This window comes from Adelges cooleyi, unplaced genomic scaffold (assembly GCF_023614345.1).
Source record: "Adelges cooleyi isolate 19-005CV unplaced genomic scaffold, UGA_ACOO_1.1 ACOO_flye_CR_arks_rails_tigmint_CR_PRNA_376, whole genome shotgun sequence".
Taxonomy (NCBI): domain Eukaryota; kingdom Metazoa; phylum Arthropoda; class Insecta; order Hemiptera; family Adelgidae; genus Adelges; species Adelges cooleyi.
The window spans coordinates 6,476,289-6,496,652 of record NW_026096053.1 but is presented as its reverse complement, the minus strand read 5'-3'; the positions used below and the strand labels follow the sequence as shown (position 1 = coordinate 6,496,652).

General features: G+C 30.4%; 1 protein-coding gene across 2 annotated transcripts in view; it reads right to left on the bottom strand.

The window, feature by feature from the left end:
• The window catches only part of LOC126841097 (ankyrin repeat and fibronectin type-III domain-containing protein 1), a 116,725-nt gene extending 97,038 nt beyond the window's left edge, over positions 1-19,687 (bottom strand). Inside the window, exons 1-2 of one of the 2 annotated variants that reach the window (XM_050577356.1) lie at positions 19,452-19,687; positions 16,813-16,946 (exon numbers count right to left, since the gene is read on the bottom strand). In XM_050577356.1, coding sequence (XP_050433313.1) covers positions 16,813-16,946 — 134 coding nt within the window. In that variant the 5' untranslated portion in view covers positions 19,452-19,687. The remainder of the gene's footprint in view (positions 1-16,812; positions 16,947-19,451) is intronic. The other variant, XM_050577357.1, reaches the window with a different exon arrangement.
• Positions 19,688-20,364: the final 677 nt, after the last annotated feature.

Here is a 20,364-nt window from a genome sequence, read left to right as displayed (position 1 = left end):
CTTAAAAGTAACGATTTAATTTAACTTAAATCGTACATAATTAAACGATAACTGAACGTCAACGACAAACCTGCAAGGAATCGTATAAGACAATGATGCGGCGTTAGGTCAGCTAGAATTCCCAAAAAAAAAAGATAACCTCGATGGAAAAATATCACGAACAATTACTAAGTACTAAGACAATATAAGTATAATGTGAAAAACATACTAGACCTATCAGTTAAGTTGTAACCAGGGGTGAGCAATGATACAAGATGAAAAATAATGTTGATACATATATAAATCAAAATTTTGCACAATACATAAATTACATTTCGATACGTCTTTTTGAATCACATTTACATTGTTAATAATTATTAATAATCCTGATAATCGACAACATGATGACGCAGGATGCTATTATATCATTTTATACCTTGATATTATTTATCCATCTCTGGCTGTGACTAATGACAAAAAAAAAATCAATAACAATATTGTGCAACGTAGCAACTTTTCACAATGCCACATAAATATATTTGCGGAGTAGCAGATTCAGAACAAATTCGAGTATGCCCAGGCCTACCGAAAACTGTTAAGCTTTTTATTTAGGTGTTTTTACGTCCAAACTACCATTATGTATGTTGTATAATGTATTAATATAAATCTAAGAGAATGAGGTTGTGTTTAACTCGGATTACCTGTTCAGCAGTCAGCTGTAGCAGGAAACGGCAACTCTGCGTTATTTTGTACTCTAATCACTAATTTAAAAAATAATAATTAATGGTATTTTATCACTTTTAGTAACGATTTTCTAAATTTAAATGTATTTTATTTATTAGTGACTATTATAATTAAATCTATGATTTATAAAATGTCATACAAATCCCTTACATAAATAGAACAAAATAATTACACTAAACGGGGTCGAACAGGCTTACCTCATATATGTAATTTGTATTATTTTTGTTACTTATATGCACATACTATAATTTTATTTTGGGAACTACATAATTAGTCCAATTATTCTTTGTTTTATTTTGTATTTAGTTAAATAAACCGTTAAACACGCAAAAATAAATGCGCAATACTTTCCTCCGTTAATTATTTTATCGTATTCTGTATAGCCCTATTTATTTATTTTGAATGATTACCATTTTTATTAACTGTCCAGATATTATATTAAGTGGAATTATTTCATATTTCATGAGTTCACCATTATTTTAATTTTAGAATAATTATAATATTGGAAAAAAAATCACTAGTCCAGTAAAAAGAAAACAATAATAATTATAAAATTAACTGAACTCTACTTACATACTTACCTAAGCATGTTAATACCCAACAGCCATCCACCATTGGAATTTCTAATCGGGTTATAGGACAGTTGGTCAAATCGAAAAGGTCAAACTCGCAGACAAAAAAAGTGCAAGACAGAGTCAACACGGAAGTTAAAAAAACTTCTTTCCACAAATCAGTTTTGGGCGTCCGAATTACTCGAAAATTAGTTTAATAATAATACATAGTAATGATACATTTACCGGTCCGTCCGGGCGTTGGAGAGCAAGACCTGATTTGGGTATGTCAACTGAAGACGTCGTTGGGGTCGAAGACAAATGACCCCCAAAATTATTACTCGCTCTCTCAACCACCCCCTCCCCCCCCCCCGGACATCGTATGTTTAGAATACATTACAGTGACAAGTTCATTCTCACATAATATCATTCATTACTATTGGTTATTAACGTATACCGCTATAGGACAGTACAGAGACCATCATTTTACCGTGTACATTGTATATTGTAATTGTACACACGAACTGTAGTTATTATTCCACTATTATAATAGTGGAATAATATATTTATGTGTATCAAGTTTATCGCAATTAAACGCATCCGCCGCCAACCTAATGGTTCACACGAGAGTCCAGCAGCGGCGCGGCACAACGGTCTTCCGTTCGGCAAACTATAATATTGTGTAATTCGACCTTCTCTTCGTCAGCCGTAAGATAATAATTACTAATAGTTCAAAAAAAAAAACATAATCGACCTCCGAAGCATACAAAGCACGCACACTATAATGCCATCCGGTGACATCTTCTAAACGTGACAAATTGTTCTACTACTTAGTATTTATACATATAAGCTATTATGCAATCACTACATACATATATACATGCTATGTCAAGCCACTCCGACATAGCATAGGGGGCTGGCTCGAGGGTGTGTCGTTTTAACACACTCTCGAGTAGCACTACCGTCCGTTTGATTACGGTCAAGACTTAAAATCAATTATCCAAACCAACCTGCTCCAATTGATGTCAACCCCCCGAATACCGTGTGCTGCATCCTAAATGAGATCCGACAAATAAACAAAAATACCAGCCGGAAGCTCGAACACATATTGGCTTGCGCCACCGTCGATGAATTGAAAAACTGAATTCAAAACTAGCAAAGGTGTAATATTATTAAGTATATCTATTATGTATAATAACAATACTAATTATGTAAAACAAATAATTATGTATATAACAAAAACAGATGTTGCACTCTACAAAACTACTCACGGCCGTGCTTCCTAAACTAGATAGTTCATATTTTATGCTCGTGTGCTCATATTATAAAATATATTCAAGTGCGTATTTATAAAGTAATTGCTGGTACGGTAGGAAGTCCACTAGCATTTATTAAAATTATTGTAATTACAGCTGGCACGCTTTCTGTAAACTAACAGATAGATCACGCTATAGTCATAATTACGTTTTAATATTTCACATAAAACTAATGAGTTTCCAGAGAAAAAAGTTTTGTTTAGAGACTTGTGGAAAAACCTTTTTTTTCGGAAAATCCCAAAAATTTCAGGAAAATATTCGCCGTTTTAGACTTTTATAATTGTAAGCCTAAGGATTTAAAAGTGAGTATCTCAATTCTGAGCTAAACAATTTAGTTCGCTTGTAGTATACACATTGTTATAATATTATCATGTTTGACCTCGCCTAAAAAAAAATGTATTTTTATGATTGTTATTCAAAAAAACGTATAAGTGAGGTATTCTCTAATTAAACAAAAATTAGAATTCATGTACGCCAGAATGTAAGATCAACCCTTTTAGATCACAGCTAAGCTTTGGATCTAGTTTTTTGTATATCATATCACAATTTTTAAATCGGCCAATACGTTTAAACCCACTTTTTTCCGTTTATTCCTTTGACACTATTATAAAATATAAGTTAATGTAAATGAATAAATCGGTTTGATGTTATTTGCCTTTTTCTCTTCTTTTCCGAAAAATCGGCCCGAACCGATGAGTTCAAAATATATAATGAATTAAATATTTTTTAAGATTCGCGTTGTTTACAAACGGAGTAATTTAATAAATCTTCAATTTAAATTCACAGCTTGTCGCATAATTTGCAAATAGCATTCGAGTACAACACGTAAAATGATAACATTATGACGTGCGAATCATTAACACTTGTGTTATTTTTAACGTTTTGGATAATATAATATAATAACGTCGTATTCGAGTCGTTTTACGCACCACATGTCAAGCCAAGTATTCGACCGGAGAGCAAGTGCGCGCATGATTTAATAAAACACATGAACACCCATCAGGACAACAAAGACCTTCGACTGGAATATCTTCAACAAATTAAATTCCACAAACCAAACGTATCGAGAAATTTGTACATTTAATAAAAAAAAAACCAACCGCAAAGTTGTGAAAACATGAAACAATGTACATTTTTCTCTATGTACACTTTTTAACTTGTTAATTATACAAATTATTAAATTCTTGGTAGCGACTTAAGGTCAGGTCTGGTGATTGCAAACAAAAGAAGTAAATAACAATGCAATTTTTTCCCAGAAAAAAATCCAAAAATGTCATGTTTATTTAACTTTATAATGCATTTTTTTCTATTATGCTTTTATAATTATTACATTTAAAAATAGTTGATTATTTTTGTGGATAAGTAGTACTTAACCTCACAGTAGCACTAGAGTCAACTACACTTTATTTAATGTACCCGAGGACCATATTTATTATGACAAGTCTACCATAAACGCGTATTAAAATATGTTAAGACTTCCGGAATACAACCTACTAAGTAACTTTTCTAATTAGAAAAACGAAATAAAACTTTTTATTAAACGGATGAAATGATTTTTTAATTTTATAGTTCTCTGTTCATTTTTCATTATTACTACAATTTGTTTGACGATTTAACCTGTTTGTTAAACAATTAATATGGAAAAGCCATGAAATAAATAAAATTAAGGACTCTCCAATTTCATATGGTTAATTTTATCCAAAAACTGTAATAATTCAGTGGGTTTTTTTTATGTGATTTACTTTACATTACTTGAACTTTGAATAGGTTTATTTTCTCATCTTAAGGCGGAGACAGATACATACGGTTCTAAACGGATTTATAATTTCATTTTTATTAGGGTTATACGCGTAACACCCAATGTCCAAACTTAACTTTGTCTGACCCTTTTCTTCGAAGTTTTTACTTACGTCAGAGCTCGAAAAACCTATGAAAATGTTTGGGTTTTAAACTTTTTATTTCTATGTATGCATCGCGTATAATTATTATTTCTGAACAATAAACGTGCTGAAAAAAATATGTTTACTGTACAACGACTAGACACAAACAATAACACATAATTATAAAACCGATACCTTCTTAGCTTGTCATCAACGCTCACGCACTAGAAAAATATAGAAACCGTTTTAAACCACAAAATATAACTTTGATGTCAGATGCGTATAATACCCAAGTAATAATAATTACGATTAATAATGCGAAATTCTGAATACTGTGTATTATAAACAAACGTCTACTTATTTTCAGCTTCAGTATTATACGCTATAGTGGTTTTCCATTTTTACATTATAAAATAATAAATCGAGTCGTTCATTTTTATTTATAGGACATTTGGGTGGGAAAAACTGGAAGCAAACGTGCTTAATAAAACGTACCTAATACAATATACGATAATACAACAAGACATTATGAGCCGTCCCCAAAACTACCTCGTTATACGGGCATCATCTTAAGAATCCATAAATCATATCTTACGGCTATATGCGAAATTGGTAATTATTTGCACGACTACCGAGCTTTACACTTACGTTTTGTACTTTCCATACGCATAATAATATTATGTTCGGTACTAATGGAAACTTATGGGCGTTTTCAGACAAACGGCTTTTGGAGTTTGTTCGGATACATAACTAAATGGAAACGTGCAATAACTTCCAAGGACGGGTTAGAATATGACAATATTTCGACCCACATCGCGTAGCGCAAACTACTTTAAAAAAATAATAGCAAATGATGAATCCGTTTATAGTAGCAAGAATAAAATATATAAGAGTAGTATGAATTTATAAATATTTTAATAACTTTCCCGTTTCAAGAAATACATAAATAAAATCAATATCGCCGATTGACAAAAAGTTTATTTATTTTTTTTTTTTTTTAACTAACGTTTTTGAAATTATTGCTTGGCTTTAATCAGTGGCGTAGACAGGAATTTTTTATGGGGGGGGGGGGTTCATGGTTGGAAAAAAGAACTCATTAAATTTATTTAACTTATAACAAAATTTGTATTTTTCTTGGCTTACTTGCTAATTCATCCAATACTTTTTCAGGCATTGCAAAAAAAAAAACACCAAGTTTATTTCACTTTTTAACACTTATAAGCTATAACAAAATATCTATTTTTCTTGGCTTTTTGGCAAATTCATCCAATACTTCTTCAGGCGACTCTCGATAATAGCTTAGAAGAACTAAGCCATTTAGACGATCCTGTTTAAAATAAGTTAGATGATTAAAATACAATTAAAAATTGTATATGATTACAATTTACCTCTTTCATAGTATTTCTAAGGTATGTTTTTACTCTTTTTAATCTGGAAATGGACCTTTCTGGTGTCGCAGTGGATACTGCGATCGTATGTGTACTGGTAGTACACATACAATTTTAAGTAGTTGAAATATATTCGGAAAAATGACTTGATCACACTGATTCACAGAATGCCCCTTCTTTCAATTCAGAATAAACCAACCAATTAGAAGTAAGAAACCATTTACTTTGAATTTTGAATTTTATTTTTTTATTTTGTTCTAGTAATGGAAATTAATAAGTAATAGGTGGAACCCATGGTCTCATAAGAATCTAATGCAATACATTCAAATAAATTAGTTTTTCTTATTCAAATTCATTTTGATTTTTTTTCAATTTAACACTGTCAAGTAAAAAGATTATATCACAGAAAAGAAATTTAGGCCGACATTATGTTTTCGCCGTTTCGCGGCAAAATGACGATTACTTACGATTCTCACGATTTCAGGTCAGTGTGATCAGAAACATCAGAGAACTCCAATTATCTTTTCAATTAACTATTATAGTCTGTCTCCCTGACGCGAAAACTGACAGCCAGTCGGTACGGCGGCTCATAAGAACACTTGTAATTTTTATATTGATACCCGATATGTGATAACAATTAAAACAACTAACGGTATTATACAATTTAAGTATTGAGCTAAATAAAGTGTAAGGAGGGGGGGGGGGGTTAGGGGGTTAAGGGGTTCAATAAAAAAAAAAATCACAACTATTTAAAATTCCCGGGCTAAATAACTACACGTACAAACTAAGAAGACCGGAATAAAGAAACAAATTTTAAATGTTTCTGTAATGTTTTAATACAACTGTAATAAATAGTTTGTTTGTTTACTTCTGAAATTTACATTAAAATTTCTATTCAAATTTACAGTAATACCGTAACCTGCGTAAGGTGATAATTTATGAAAAATATACTTAGATGATAATTGTATTTCAGTGTATAAACGTTTAACGATATTACAGAAGTAATGGAACTCATGTCAGAAAAACAAAATTGAAAGGAAACTAGATCAGATAAGTTAAGAAGAATAGGCAACCATTTTTAAGAATGTGTTTATGTACCTATTTTACATAAGTAATGCCCCTTAAACACGAAATTCGTTCTGGGCTTTTTTCTTTCTCGATAGGGTTACAATTTATTACTAATCAAACGATTTAATGAACTAAAATCATATAAAAAATAATTTAAAGAACTTATATAACTGTTTAAATAATAATTGGATTTTTATTATAAACAAAAGCAATAGGTCAAACATTAAAATTCCTGTTCAAAATATCAGCTTAATTTCCGTTTTTAAAAAATTAGGAAAATAATTATTGGATTTTTTTAAGATTTTTTTCAATTAGTAATTTCAAAGTCAACGTTTTGGTCTTACGATCTAGGTATGTTTTCAGCGAAAATGATGTAGTAGTCAATTTAAACTTTCACGCGAAAAAAATTTTGAAAACATAATTATAATGCTCATTTATTTTTTATGTGCTTAGGATGTGTAATGATTTTAATCAATTTGTTTAATAAAACATGTAATACTACTTTTTTCGTACTTGCTTTATTATAAATATCTTGTTGGTCAGCTTAAGCTTTTTAATTTTCAATTATTCACTATTTCGGTATATGCACAATCCTTCTAATCCTGGTAAATCCTTTCTTCTTAATTTACTTAAAATATTATTGAAAATGCACAATAATTAATCATATTTTTATTTTTTGCGTTAAATTTAAAAAATACAGCTGACTCTTTTTCCTAGACCTATACAGGATTATGATAAAATAATATTTTATTTAAAATACTTCAAACGACAAAATTCTATAAAAAAAATAATAATAAATATAAATAAATTATAAGTTATTGTTTCAAAATTAATTTTAGAATCTAATTTTTTTTTTTAAATGTGAAATGTTTCTACCTAAATGTCTACAGTTATTATAGCTGTATATTTTCTAATTCGTTAAGTGAAGAATACTTTTTAAAAGTTTTCATAAAAATGGCGTGGACAGCAAAGCTATTCATTTTTGTAAAATAAAGATAAAATATAATTTCCGCGTTTTTGTAAAATAAGTAATTAAAAAACATAATATAAGACATTTCAGGACATATTCATTATCGTTTTTTTATTGTAATAAATGGCTTTCACTACAGAGGTCAATGGCCATAGGTTTTATACTTAGGTTAAATAGAGATGATTATTACATCAAATGGTTTATAAAACAATAACATAAAATATTTATTTGTTGTTTTCCATTTTCATAAAGTCTCTTCTATTTCATTGTATCGATTTTAAAATAATTAATAATTAATGAGAACTATTTATAGGACAAACCCCTTCATATAGTACAATAGGCAAGTTACGAATAAAAAAATATGTTTTTATTTTATAAAGTATTTTTATTGTCATGTATATTATACATATAATATAATTATATATTTTATCATTTCAATGAATACTTGGAGCTTTTAACAGTCATATAACATTTTTACCTGTACCTACCGCGGGTCTTCGCGTTATTTTATGCACAAACTAATTTTTTATTAAGTCTGCAATTTTCTTTCGCATGTAACCGAAGGGAACAGCCTCGGAATAAAGTCAATCATGACCCCTGGTGAGTTGTCAGAGACGACGCTGCACATCCCTGCCATGATATTATTCATGTTTATAAAACCGATTGATTGGCGTCAGGGACGTTCGACAAACCAGACGAAAATCTAGTCTTATATAGATTTGATTTTGTATTAACACAAATAAGGTTGGCCGACTACGCCCCTGGATACACCATTTTTCACTACAACGGCGAAGAAAGCCAAAATGATTCTAGAAAAGCGAATTCTACAAATAAATTAAACGTTAACGCTATTTGATTTGCTTGAAAAATGTGTTTGTATAGTTATATTTTGGCGGCGCTGATTTATTGCGTTCTAATATCGTCTTGGACGAAACTTTTTTTTGCCGGTTGCCAGTTTTAATAACTTTTGAATGAATGGAAAGCGTGTCATATTAATAAAAAGATCTTCACAATAGATAAAATATGTAACGATAAAATCGTTAGTTATTATTATTATTTTTTTTGTTATGGTAAAGTTTTATTTTTCGATATAATTAAAATATACATTCATTTTATCATTACACAAATAACTTTGATCGTTATTTTTTTATTAAAACAGTATGTTAATGGAAAATAGAAAAACTTTAATATTAAACACGGAAGTAGTAATAATTAAAATTTATGGTTCAATAGGCGATTCTAAAAATAAGTTTTTAAAAAATTGTGTTGACGACCTAAAAAGAAAGCGTTAAGTTTTTAAAGTGGATAATGAAAATAATCCGTTTGGAAAAAATCAGAATTATACACATGTGGATATAATTAATTGATTGTATAAAATAAATAAAGACATACTTTTATAACCAGTATATTAGATTCGTAGTATATAGTGTATTGCATTTAAATTTCATTGAGCTAACTTAATTAACTGTTCGTTTAAATAAATGTGTATTGGTTAAGGTAGATAGAAAAGTGCATTTAAAATCCAAGAAAGATATGATTATGATATGATATCATAAGAAATAGTGGGACAAATAATATTGTAAACCATATTTTACAAAGTTTTTACTTTGTATATTATTTTTTTAGATCGTTAAAATTTGGTTCATTGTAAAAAAAAATTATAAATGAACTTGTATTTCTAAAATGTTTAATAATACATTTTTACTAACGGGCTTACCATAATTTTAACCACTTGGATGGATGAATTAGAAAAAAAGTTATTATTTTAAGTGCTCTTTTAAATCAAGTTGATTTTTACGTGAATCTTTTAAAATATTAACATCTTCAAAATGCGTAACCTTATCTTTGTTGCAAACTGCGAATCAACCGTTAAAACGTCCGTTGGTTATAAATTATAATAACTTAATTTCCTTCCTCTCAAGATCCCACTATCAAATGCGGGGAACCCTGTTTAAATTTTTTAAATCGCTACTTTTTTTTTGTTCCTTGCTCACAACAACAACAAATGTATTAAAAAATGCCTCAAATGCTGCACTTTAAAAGTTAATTTTATAATTAATTATTTTTTTTATAATTATTTTTTAATTTCACTTTATGACTGAAAGGAAATAAGAATTCGGTATTCTGTAATAACATACCACGTTTTTCCGTAGACAAAATATTTTTAAATAATAAATTACTCTAGTCAGACTTTTACTTATGTATTATACCCATACTCTCATCGGAAGTAATCGATACTTTATAAGTCAATGGGAGAAAAAATATGTTAACAAAATTAGTTACAGTATTATTATTGATCATTTTTTTATTACGAAGCATATTATGCTTTCTAAATACTTGATATAAAGCATTACGATTCGCGGAAATGTTATAGTGGTATTGGACATTTGTCAGGTCAAAAACTTTTACATAACTTAACTTGGATACATTTTTTTGTATAATACAAAAAAAGCACAATTCAGCCCGTCGGCTCGGCTGGTGATTGTTTTTATTTCATTGCCAAGTACAGAATTACGGTAGGTGTATTCTGTCAACGCCAGATACATTTTTGTTTTGATGAAATAATGTGGTTTGTATTTGAAAAACTTAACGCTCAAAACTAATTTTAAAATGAAAGAAATTAAAAAAAAATCCAGCTTGACACGTTATTAAGCAATAATAAAATGACTGGCTCTGGGTTCAGCTATTGCCCTAAGCTGTTAATAAAAATATTACGACCCAGTGTGTTTTTAATAAGGATTTTAGCCCAGCCGCATCATTCTTCGGTTCATCCCACGTGACGTTGTCTCATATAAACCGACCTCCTCTTGTATGGTTAATAATTTTCAAAGTACAAAATAATACTTTTAACCGCTATAAATCTAAGTCGAATTTAAAAAATGCGCGTTCAATAACTAGCAGTTGACAGATAAATTATTATAGTAATGCTCGGTTATGTTAACCAACACATTTTATGTACCGGAATCAGCAGACTTGCCGTTTATACTTTATGTCCCTCTTCCTTGATACTAAAGACGAGAACAATTGGTTTTATTCACACACACAGGCAAATCGTCCAGTTTTACTTCATTAACATAAACGACGGTCGCGGTCATTCGCAAGCAGTCAAAACGTGTTAAATGTAGCACAATCAAGTATAGAGGATTGTCAACAGTTCATTTATTGAAAAAAATCAAATAATCATGCGACCACGTAAGATAAAGTTTTGCGACCACGTCCGTTTGATCGAACCGAGCACTGAAGGTTTTATATATAACGAAGAATCGAGGGCGAGGTAAAAGCGCGTACCTCGCAATAGTTTTAAGCTTGTATGATTTATATTATACTCGACACCGGGTTTGATGGCGTAAGGGAATAATCTACCGCGGCGACTACGAGTGAAAAATGGTCAACGCCTGGCGCGCCGGAGTTTCGCGTGCTGCTGGTTAAATGAAATATACAGTACAATATACATACGTATATGTCGCCACTATTCACCCTTGTGTGACCTGACACGCAATAATATGTCTGGCCACAGAACAACACGGTTCACGGGGACTAGCCGGGTAAAAAATAACATAACATCATCATATAAAAAAAAAAAGAATATAAATAATGAAAAAATATGTCAAAAATAAAATTGGGCGATACGAGTGGTCTTGGGATTTTTTAAATGTAATTCTATTTAAAAATGGAAATAAACTTTAAGACGCGGGTACGGTGTAAAACATAATTTAAAATCAAGTGACATATAAGACCTTTATCATGGGCGTGCTCACGGGGTAAAGATACATCCCCCGTGGCCTTAAAATACACCGTACATGGGGGGGGGGGGAGATGTCAAAACTTTATAGGGTGCTGGTTAAATATAAGCCTCGGCCTCTCCTGTAGAAAAAACTGAGTACGCCCCCGATATTTATACTTTCGAAAATCGGCAACTCTAGGACAATAGTGCGTGAATTGAAAGATGGAACGAAAAAGCCAATAAAATTATCATTACCTAAATTTGTTGAATACGTTTCTTTTAGCAAAGCATTTTATGGTTTATTTTTATAATGTCTAAAAGATGTCAATAGTTTTAAAACTTTTAGCTTCAAAGCGAAGATGAGAAGGTCTTACGATTTATTTTTGTGTCTGGACCCACGATTTCTTTTTGATCACTGAGCCGATTTCTTCATGTACTAAGTCTATAGATCAAATATTGCACAAAAAAAGTTACTTTATCAAAAATTGTTTAAACTTTTGGACCCTTCCATTCCTCTCCCTTAAAGATCGAGAAAATCGAAGCGAAATTTAAAAGTAATTTAATCACCTTTAGTTATAGTAATTTCTAGCCCACCCTACTATATTCCATACCCACTATGTCCAGATTTCATCTTTATCATGTTTATTATACGGAGAGATAGAAACGTGTATCTATTTTATGTGTTTGACTTTATTTTGAGAATCGCAAAATGTATAACGAAAAACCCGATAACAATACTGAGAAATTGTGAACGAGCTTAAGGAAGAGGTATGGGGAGCAAAACCTTTATTTAACCCCTGTTATATTTATTGTGATGTGTAGTACAGGGGGCCGAATTGACCAAAATACCTATAGTTAAGGAGAAAAACAAAATCTCCGGCTGACGACATTAGCTCAACTCTGACACTGGATCTGGCAAAAGAAATAATAAAGTACATCAGATTTGGTTTTATTAACAATTGTTGGCTCATTTTATTTAATTGGCTTGTTACAGTAGGTTTTGAATATCGATAACTATTCTAGAGTCTTAAAAGACCTATTACATAGTTATAATTATTTTCAATTAAGGCATGTTTTTTCATAAAGAAGAAACAGAAATATATTGTGTTTTAATTATTAAAAACTTTAGAATTGAAAATTAGACTGAAATTAGATCTGATCTATTTATTTAATAATTATATAGGTGCTCAAAAAAGGCCAATTTCTAACTTCCTATTTTATGTTTCCCAACAAAAACTATTTAACTGCTATGAGTTTTTGGAGCGAAAGCATGCATATATATTATAAATTGATAAATCGTTAGAAGAAATATTCCCCCGTCTTAATTTTTTATGGTGAAGTGTTTACACGCAAAGGCTACGCTGAAAACAGGATTTATAAGTAAACGCCACTTGACAAATATAGGGCTTGTAATGAAAAGAAAACTTTATATAAGCCCAATTTAAACTACACGTGTCCTGTCTTAACCCTACAGTGATACCGCGGATGATCCTGATGAATACAAGCACCGACGCGGCGTTTTGTTTTGTTTTTATGTCCATGTAACGGCTCTTTGTACTGAAAACGCCATAGATTTGCCTTTACAACAAATACCGGTATTCCCGTTATCAGATTTACGTCCTTGCTGGTGCTTAAGCTTAATATTGTCACAACAATAGACAAATCTGCTATACTAAATCCCCTGTCCCTCATGGTTTAAACCCATTTATATACCTTAACACGGATCAATTCCATTGAAAATAGCAAAGTCTTTTAAATCACCTTAAACATGAGAATAGTATTTCCCTACAGCAATGAAAATTGCATGTCACAGATGAAAGTTTAATTTAAACAAATATTAAATGCTATTTAATTTTTGATTTTATAAATTATACTTAATAGATATAGTAATTATGTAAAACGTTAGTTTTAAAAACTCAGCCTAATTGCAATAAATAGAAACATATTTATAGTGTGTTCAAATAAATTGGTAACAGGAAATATTTCTGCGCAAATAGAATAGAAGGTCGACAATTTAATTTTACCCGGGGCGGTGACTGCGATTATGGGCGTTTGAGAAAATTGTGTATTAAAAAGTTTTACATAAATACAAAAACATTGCAACTATCATCAAAACCACGAAACAAGTTTCTAAAATAAAACTCTAATTGTTGAGAAAATAAAAACCCCGTAATTTATCTAAAAAATGGCATTATCAAATGCATAAAACCACGTTATGTACCCATTTAAAAACGTCAGAACTAATATTATAATAATATTAATATGTAACATTGACAAATGTTCTTTTATTTAATATAAATGAACACTTACACACGGGGTGATTTTTTTTTATCGTGGACCACAATATCTCATAGGGTTTAATAAGAAATTTAAACAAATTATTTAAACTTGAGGTTACTCCCACTTGGATGTCTTGACTAGTTTCGCCAACGTTTCGGAACATTTGCACGTTCCATCTTCAAGGCTGTGGTTCGATGTTGCTCTTACCGCGCTCTCCTGCAGACTGACCGATTCGCTTTCGTGGGCGTAGGTTATATACCATACCCCTCACCGCATTATCCGCTTCCTCTTGCCGCTGCCAGCTGTTTTCTACGGCCACGCCCCTTCGCCTTGGCCGGCTACCGCATGACTGATTTTCGTTACCGTTATCAATAGTCACTTGCTGTATTTCCGGCTCTCTTCGTCCCGTTTGGTCTCCGGTTTCTTTGTCATGCGGTAGCCGGCCAAGGCGAAGGGGCGTGGCCATAGAAAACAGCTGGCAGCGGCAAGAGGAAGCGGATAATGCGGTGGGGGTATGGTATATAACCTACGCCCACGAAAGCGAATCGGTCAGTCTGCAGGAGAGCGCGGTAAGAGCAACATCGAACCACAGCCTTGAAGATGGAACGTGCAAATGTTCCGAAACGTTGGCGAAACTAGTCTAGACATCCAAGTGAGAGTAACCTCAAGTCATGTAAATACTGTAAAGAAATTTTATTTTCTTGATGTTTTTATACAAATTGATCTCATATTTTTTTTACAATTTTTTTATTTTTTACCCCCTTCCCAACCTAGTTTTTTGATAGCTTCTTGGGGGAGGGGGTAAAAACAAAAAAGTTGTGAAAAATTGAAATTACATTTTATAAAAACAATATAAAAATAAAACATTTTAATTTTGTAATAAACCCTATGAGATATTGAGTGGCCCATGATAAAATAATGCCCTGTACAAGTTATTAGGTATGTGTGAAAAATGTGAATCCTTTATAACGTGTCTAATTATTTTGTATTTAATTACTAAAACTAGAATTGGATTAATTATTAATTAATAATAAACGCACGAACCGGCGAAATTCATTAACATACGCATTTTTTCATTAAATTAATTGTTTCATTTAATTAATTATTTTATGTCTTTATGAAAGGATAGAAAAAGATAAATGATGTTTGTGGACGTTTGAAATTAGATAAAAATACACAATAAAGCGTGTTAAATCCACTTTAACTTTGCGAGAGAAATCTGATTAAAATAATAACATTTCAAATCCCGTACATACATATGTACATACATTATTGTAACACAATATGTTAGTGTATAGAAACGTATTGAAATAAAAAAATTGATCCCATAAAAAAAAAAGTTACATTTGCATTTTCCCCATTGGTTTACATTTATCCCACCTGACCTAATTCATTTTGGATTCACGTCAAGTTTTGGCGGAATATTGTCTATTATATTACACGCCACGTCTGCCTTATTAAATGAATGCTTTAGCGTCTCGAGAGAGGGAATGGTTACGAAATCGTCAAGCGTGAATGATGGAAATTAGACCAGCTGATTCTATTTATCTGAGATACTGACTACTGAGAGGTTTGAGAATGACAGTGGAATGTATTATGAATCCAGAAAACCCTTTAAATTAGTTTTATTTTACTTGAACATATTTTATTTCCATAAACTTTCAAGTATTACAATATTTTATCTTAACGATTACCTAGTTATTATTGTAAATGCATTTATACGGGGAACAGGTAATTAAAACGTTTTTGTTAAAACTAATAAATATGGGACAGGTATTTAATTTAATCACTCAAGCCGTACAGGACGCAATGTGACAGTATTAAGATGTAATGAGTTTACAGTGAAACAAACTATAATATTCCACTTACGCCCACAAAAAAAATGTTTTTATATTTTTAACACAAAATATGATCTCCATACCTATTTTATTTGAATTATCTTTTACGACACATTAAACCCCAGTTTTAGCTTTAATCTCAATATGTTTTAAGGATAGTTATATGTACGATTACAACGTAGTTTCTTAAATTGTTGTAACGACATTATCGATAATCGGTGATCTGAAACCTTTAACATTTCTAGTTCATTAATACATTTCTTTACAAAAAAATATTTCTAAATCGTTTTTGTTAAGTGCACGCAAGTATTGTAAACTTATGACGGGAAAATACGGTTAAAGGTAATAAACAAGTTAACTACAGACTTTACCAAACCATTATAAAATGTAGCTAGAAATGCATAAACATAACTTTAAATTCCTAAATAATACGTTGCAAAATATTTGTTTAGTCCAATCTAAAGTGGAAATATTACAGCAACTATTGAAATTGGCGGTCTATAGGTTCTCGAGTCTTGTCCGTTTAAAATTCATAATAAAATGGATGGCTTGGAGAAATCACATTTTTATCACTGTGTATGATCTTTTTTGCGCAGTTCAGTTTAAATATTTGAGTTAAAATGTTTCATGCGAATCGCTCATTGTGTTTATTTTTACAGATAATTCAAAGTAAATATAAAAAGTAATTTCGTTGTACGATAATGAAACGTAATCTAAAATTTAAAGGCTATACTATATTGTTTAAATGATGCATTTATTTATTTTTTTTTTTTTTAATCAAGAATACCAGGTAAAAAAAAAAAGAAGAATAGGCTACTCGAGTTTGATAGTATTCTAATTTTATTCAAAACCTTTTAAAAACTGTTTTTCTGGAAAAACGGAAACTTAAATAAAACGCTACTCGAGCAAAATATACTAGTGGCCCTAATAAATCGTACTCGAAGTAGTCGTCTGGTATAATATTTTTATATAAATAAAGATAAAATGATGTATTGCTTTCAATTACACTATGGATATTGTATACATGTATATATACATTTATTTATATGAAATTAAAATAACTAAAAAAAAAACCTTTTCTCGATCTGTTGGCTCTGACTTCTTTTTTTGAATACTCGTCTAATCCGGAGCAATAAAAACGCTGCTTTATCGATACTAAGGGACTGCCGACGTTTGTTTTCTGGTTTCGGTTCCTCATCTTGATCCATCTGGAATAAATTACAAAATAACAAAAATGATTACATTAATAATACACTACGATTTCGTTTTTTTATACTGGAACAACTTATTTCAAATCTAATAATTTTAATTATAATTATTACAATTCCAAAGATCATATATTTTTTTATGGAAATATTACCCTTGTGAGGTTTTTATACAATTTAGATGATAATTTCCAAGGTCAGTAAAAGTAGAGCTATCGCCCGCTGTACAAACAAGCGAACGTAAAATATAATATTGAAAACAATATAAGAAATTATTATGGAGTAAACTACTTCTATACTCAAGCTAATTCATGTTATTATTTTTTTATCTGTAATGCTTATTGTAAAACAAAATTGCATACAAATTGTACTATAATTAGGGTTTGATAAAAAAAATATTAATAATAAATCAATAAGCATAATTACTTAAAACATATCAATAAACGACTCCTTTAACATCCAGTCCATAATAGTCATCCAGTTAACGAAGATAACATAAATAACTTTTTGTGACGACCCTACTAAATATTTTTAAAAAAACTTCTTAAAACAAAATCATATTTTTAAATAAAAAAAAAACAAATATTTTACGTTTTATACTGGGCTTATAACTTTTAAGCAAAAACGTTTTAGAAAAATATTCCATTTATTAATAAAAAATCTTCGTGGATAGAGTATAATTTCTAGAATAAAATATGAATATGTATCAATTAAATACATAGTTATATTAAAAGTGTAATAGTTTTTGTAATACATTTTATGTTATTGAATGTTGTAAGTATAATATCACATCAATAATAATTATTGTAACATTTAAAAATGTTGTAAAATATCAATCTAAACTCTAAACAAACCTAGTGTATGAATTGTATAATTTGTACGTCCTGATATATCAGTAGTAACACAAAATAATCATTTTTTTGTAAGTATTTTGTTTTAGTAAACTCAAGAGAACCATTAATAAAGAGAAACCAAGCAATAAGGGTTTAAATACCTTAGTGCTTTAAATACCATTATCATAAATAATCTACTATAACTACCAACGTCGTTTTTAGTAGGAAAAAAATGTTATTAGGTAATTTAAAGCTTACCTACAGTTGAGTCATAAATAATTTTGTTTAAAAGAACCTTGAGATATTTTAGAATTTCTTAATGTTAATTAAATTCCATCAATTAGTGTAGAAAACTCTTTTTTTGGTTTTAAAACATTAATAACTTATAAAACATTTTTAACCACGGGTTTTTTTAGTCAAATTCCAAATAGTTGAAACGTTACCAATAAATCTTGAAAACAAACGTATATATACAAAATAGCTCTAACAAAGAATAGATACTTAAAAAAATAACACAAAATATTGTGTTATCCAGACAATAGTTCATAACTTTATACACTCCTTAAACTACCAATTGTTGTTTCCAACAAATATCGAGACCGGAAACTAAACAATTTAATCTTCCATTGAAATCGTTATATGGGATTCAAAAGAAGTTAATATAATAAACTTTGTTAGGTTTTACGTTCAATCGTGTACTTACATTTTCCAGTATACGTCAGATGCCATAAGTCGCTGACTCGCTATTTATTTTTCCTCTAGTAAATCAAATAAAACCTTGCTTTTGAATTCTATTTTGTTTATCTTGTAAATATCTTAATGTCAATACTATAACAGTCTAAGAAAGCTCAACCAAATTCTTAACGATTTTTATGGTTTTTATAGACAAGGTTAGACAAACAATGAAATAAATTATTTTAATTATTGAAATAGTTTTTGTATTTTCATTATTGACTAAAATACAATAGGAATAATTAGACCATTTTAGTGTTATACACCATCAGTAGGTCTGACTAAATATTTGAATAGTCAGGACAGTTCCAAAAATGAATGTTTCTACTTCTTATCATTAAGAACTATTATATTAAATTTAAAAACAAATTTGTATGGTTAACTGTTAAGTGTTTAGATAACCATAGGAACATTCATTCTACAATAAAACTACCTCGTCTGTTTATCGACGATTCAGCTAAATGGTTATTAGATATAATTTTGCATTATACGTATATATTTATATGGCGTGACTCCTTCTGAGATTGCATTCTGCGAGAGACAGGCCTAAGGGCTGAACTGTATAAATTTTATGACTGACGTAAGTGTATTAAGGGTAAATTCGAACTCGTCTAATGGCCTTTTATCACCAGACCCTTAGATTTACATTTTACAGCCACAAACCCGCACATAATACGTAAATAAATATTTTGCTATCGTTTTATTTTGATTAACCACGGACCGAAAATGTAAGTTAAAACGTCACAATGAACGACAGCTAATTAACATATTTGTAATTCTTTCGCGTATGATAAGGAACAATTAGTTTTGCGTTTGATTCGGTCAAGTAATGCAATATTATGTTTATTCGGTTGATCTCGACCGTGCTCGTGCTATCGTTGATATTAACCATTTCCGTTTCCGTTTGGTTGTAAGAAAAATAGTAGGTATTATAGCGTATTACCGTTAGTGACAGCAGTGAATCCGCTTAGCGCCTTGTCAAATCGGATGGACCCGAGCAAAAAAAAATGAAAAACTAACCGAACGATAACGATGAAATTAACGTCACCTGACGCGGTAAACTCGATTAAAAACAAAAAAACTGGGGATAAAATCGAAAAAAAAAATTAACAATTAAATAACGAAAAAAATATTAAACAACTAATTGAACGATTTACTTTTGTCAAAACAGTTAACGGGCAGTGGTGGTGGTCTTGAGAAACGATAAGACGGCGGCAACGTCACGCGTGTACCGGTAGTACGCACGGTTAAGTGTCGAATTTCTACTGGATTTTCACAGTGTAAGTCCACAGGGCGCACAGGACATTTTCAATTGGTGCCGCTCGCTCTGCCGGTCACGTGGCACATCTGCGCATTCGACGTCGACCAAATCCCGCCAAACGAGCCCTGAAAAAAAAATCCTGATTTTCTTATAGTTTTTTTAATATTTTTTTTTTTTTGTCATGGGATCGGTTAGGCGATTAGCGAATCTACATAACAGCCGCTGTATCATGAACGACGATAAACTGGTCATTGTTCGAAATAGAATCATAATACTGTAAAAATAAACGCTATGTATACGTTATCCGCGGTTTTTTTTGTAAAATTTATGCAAAATATAGCCAACTACTGGTTAAGCAAAGTACCTAAGTATAATGTATAGAATACCGTTTATGGTTTTTACGGTTAAGTATAAAAATATAAAATTTATATCGGCCAAAAAAAAAATTAATACCAGTTAAAAAAAAAATCTGGTTGTTTCCGATAATTTTATTTTTAAATTGGGTGTTGAAAACCTTAACTGTTTTGTTTTAAATTTAAAAAATCCTGTTTTAAAGCATTTAGTTTCGGAATTTTCAAAAAGCTGAACATTTTAA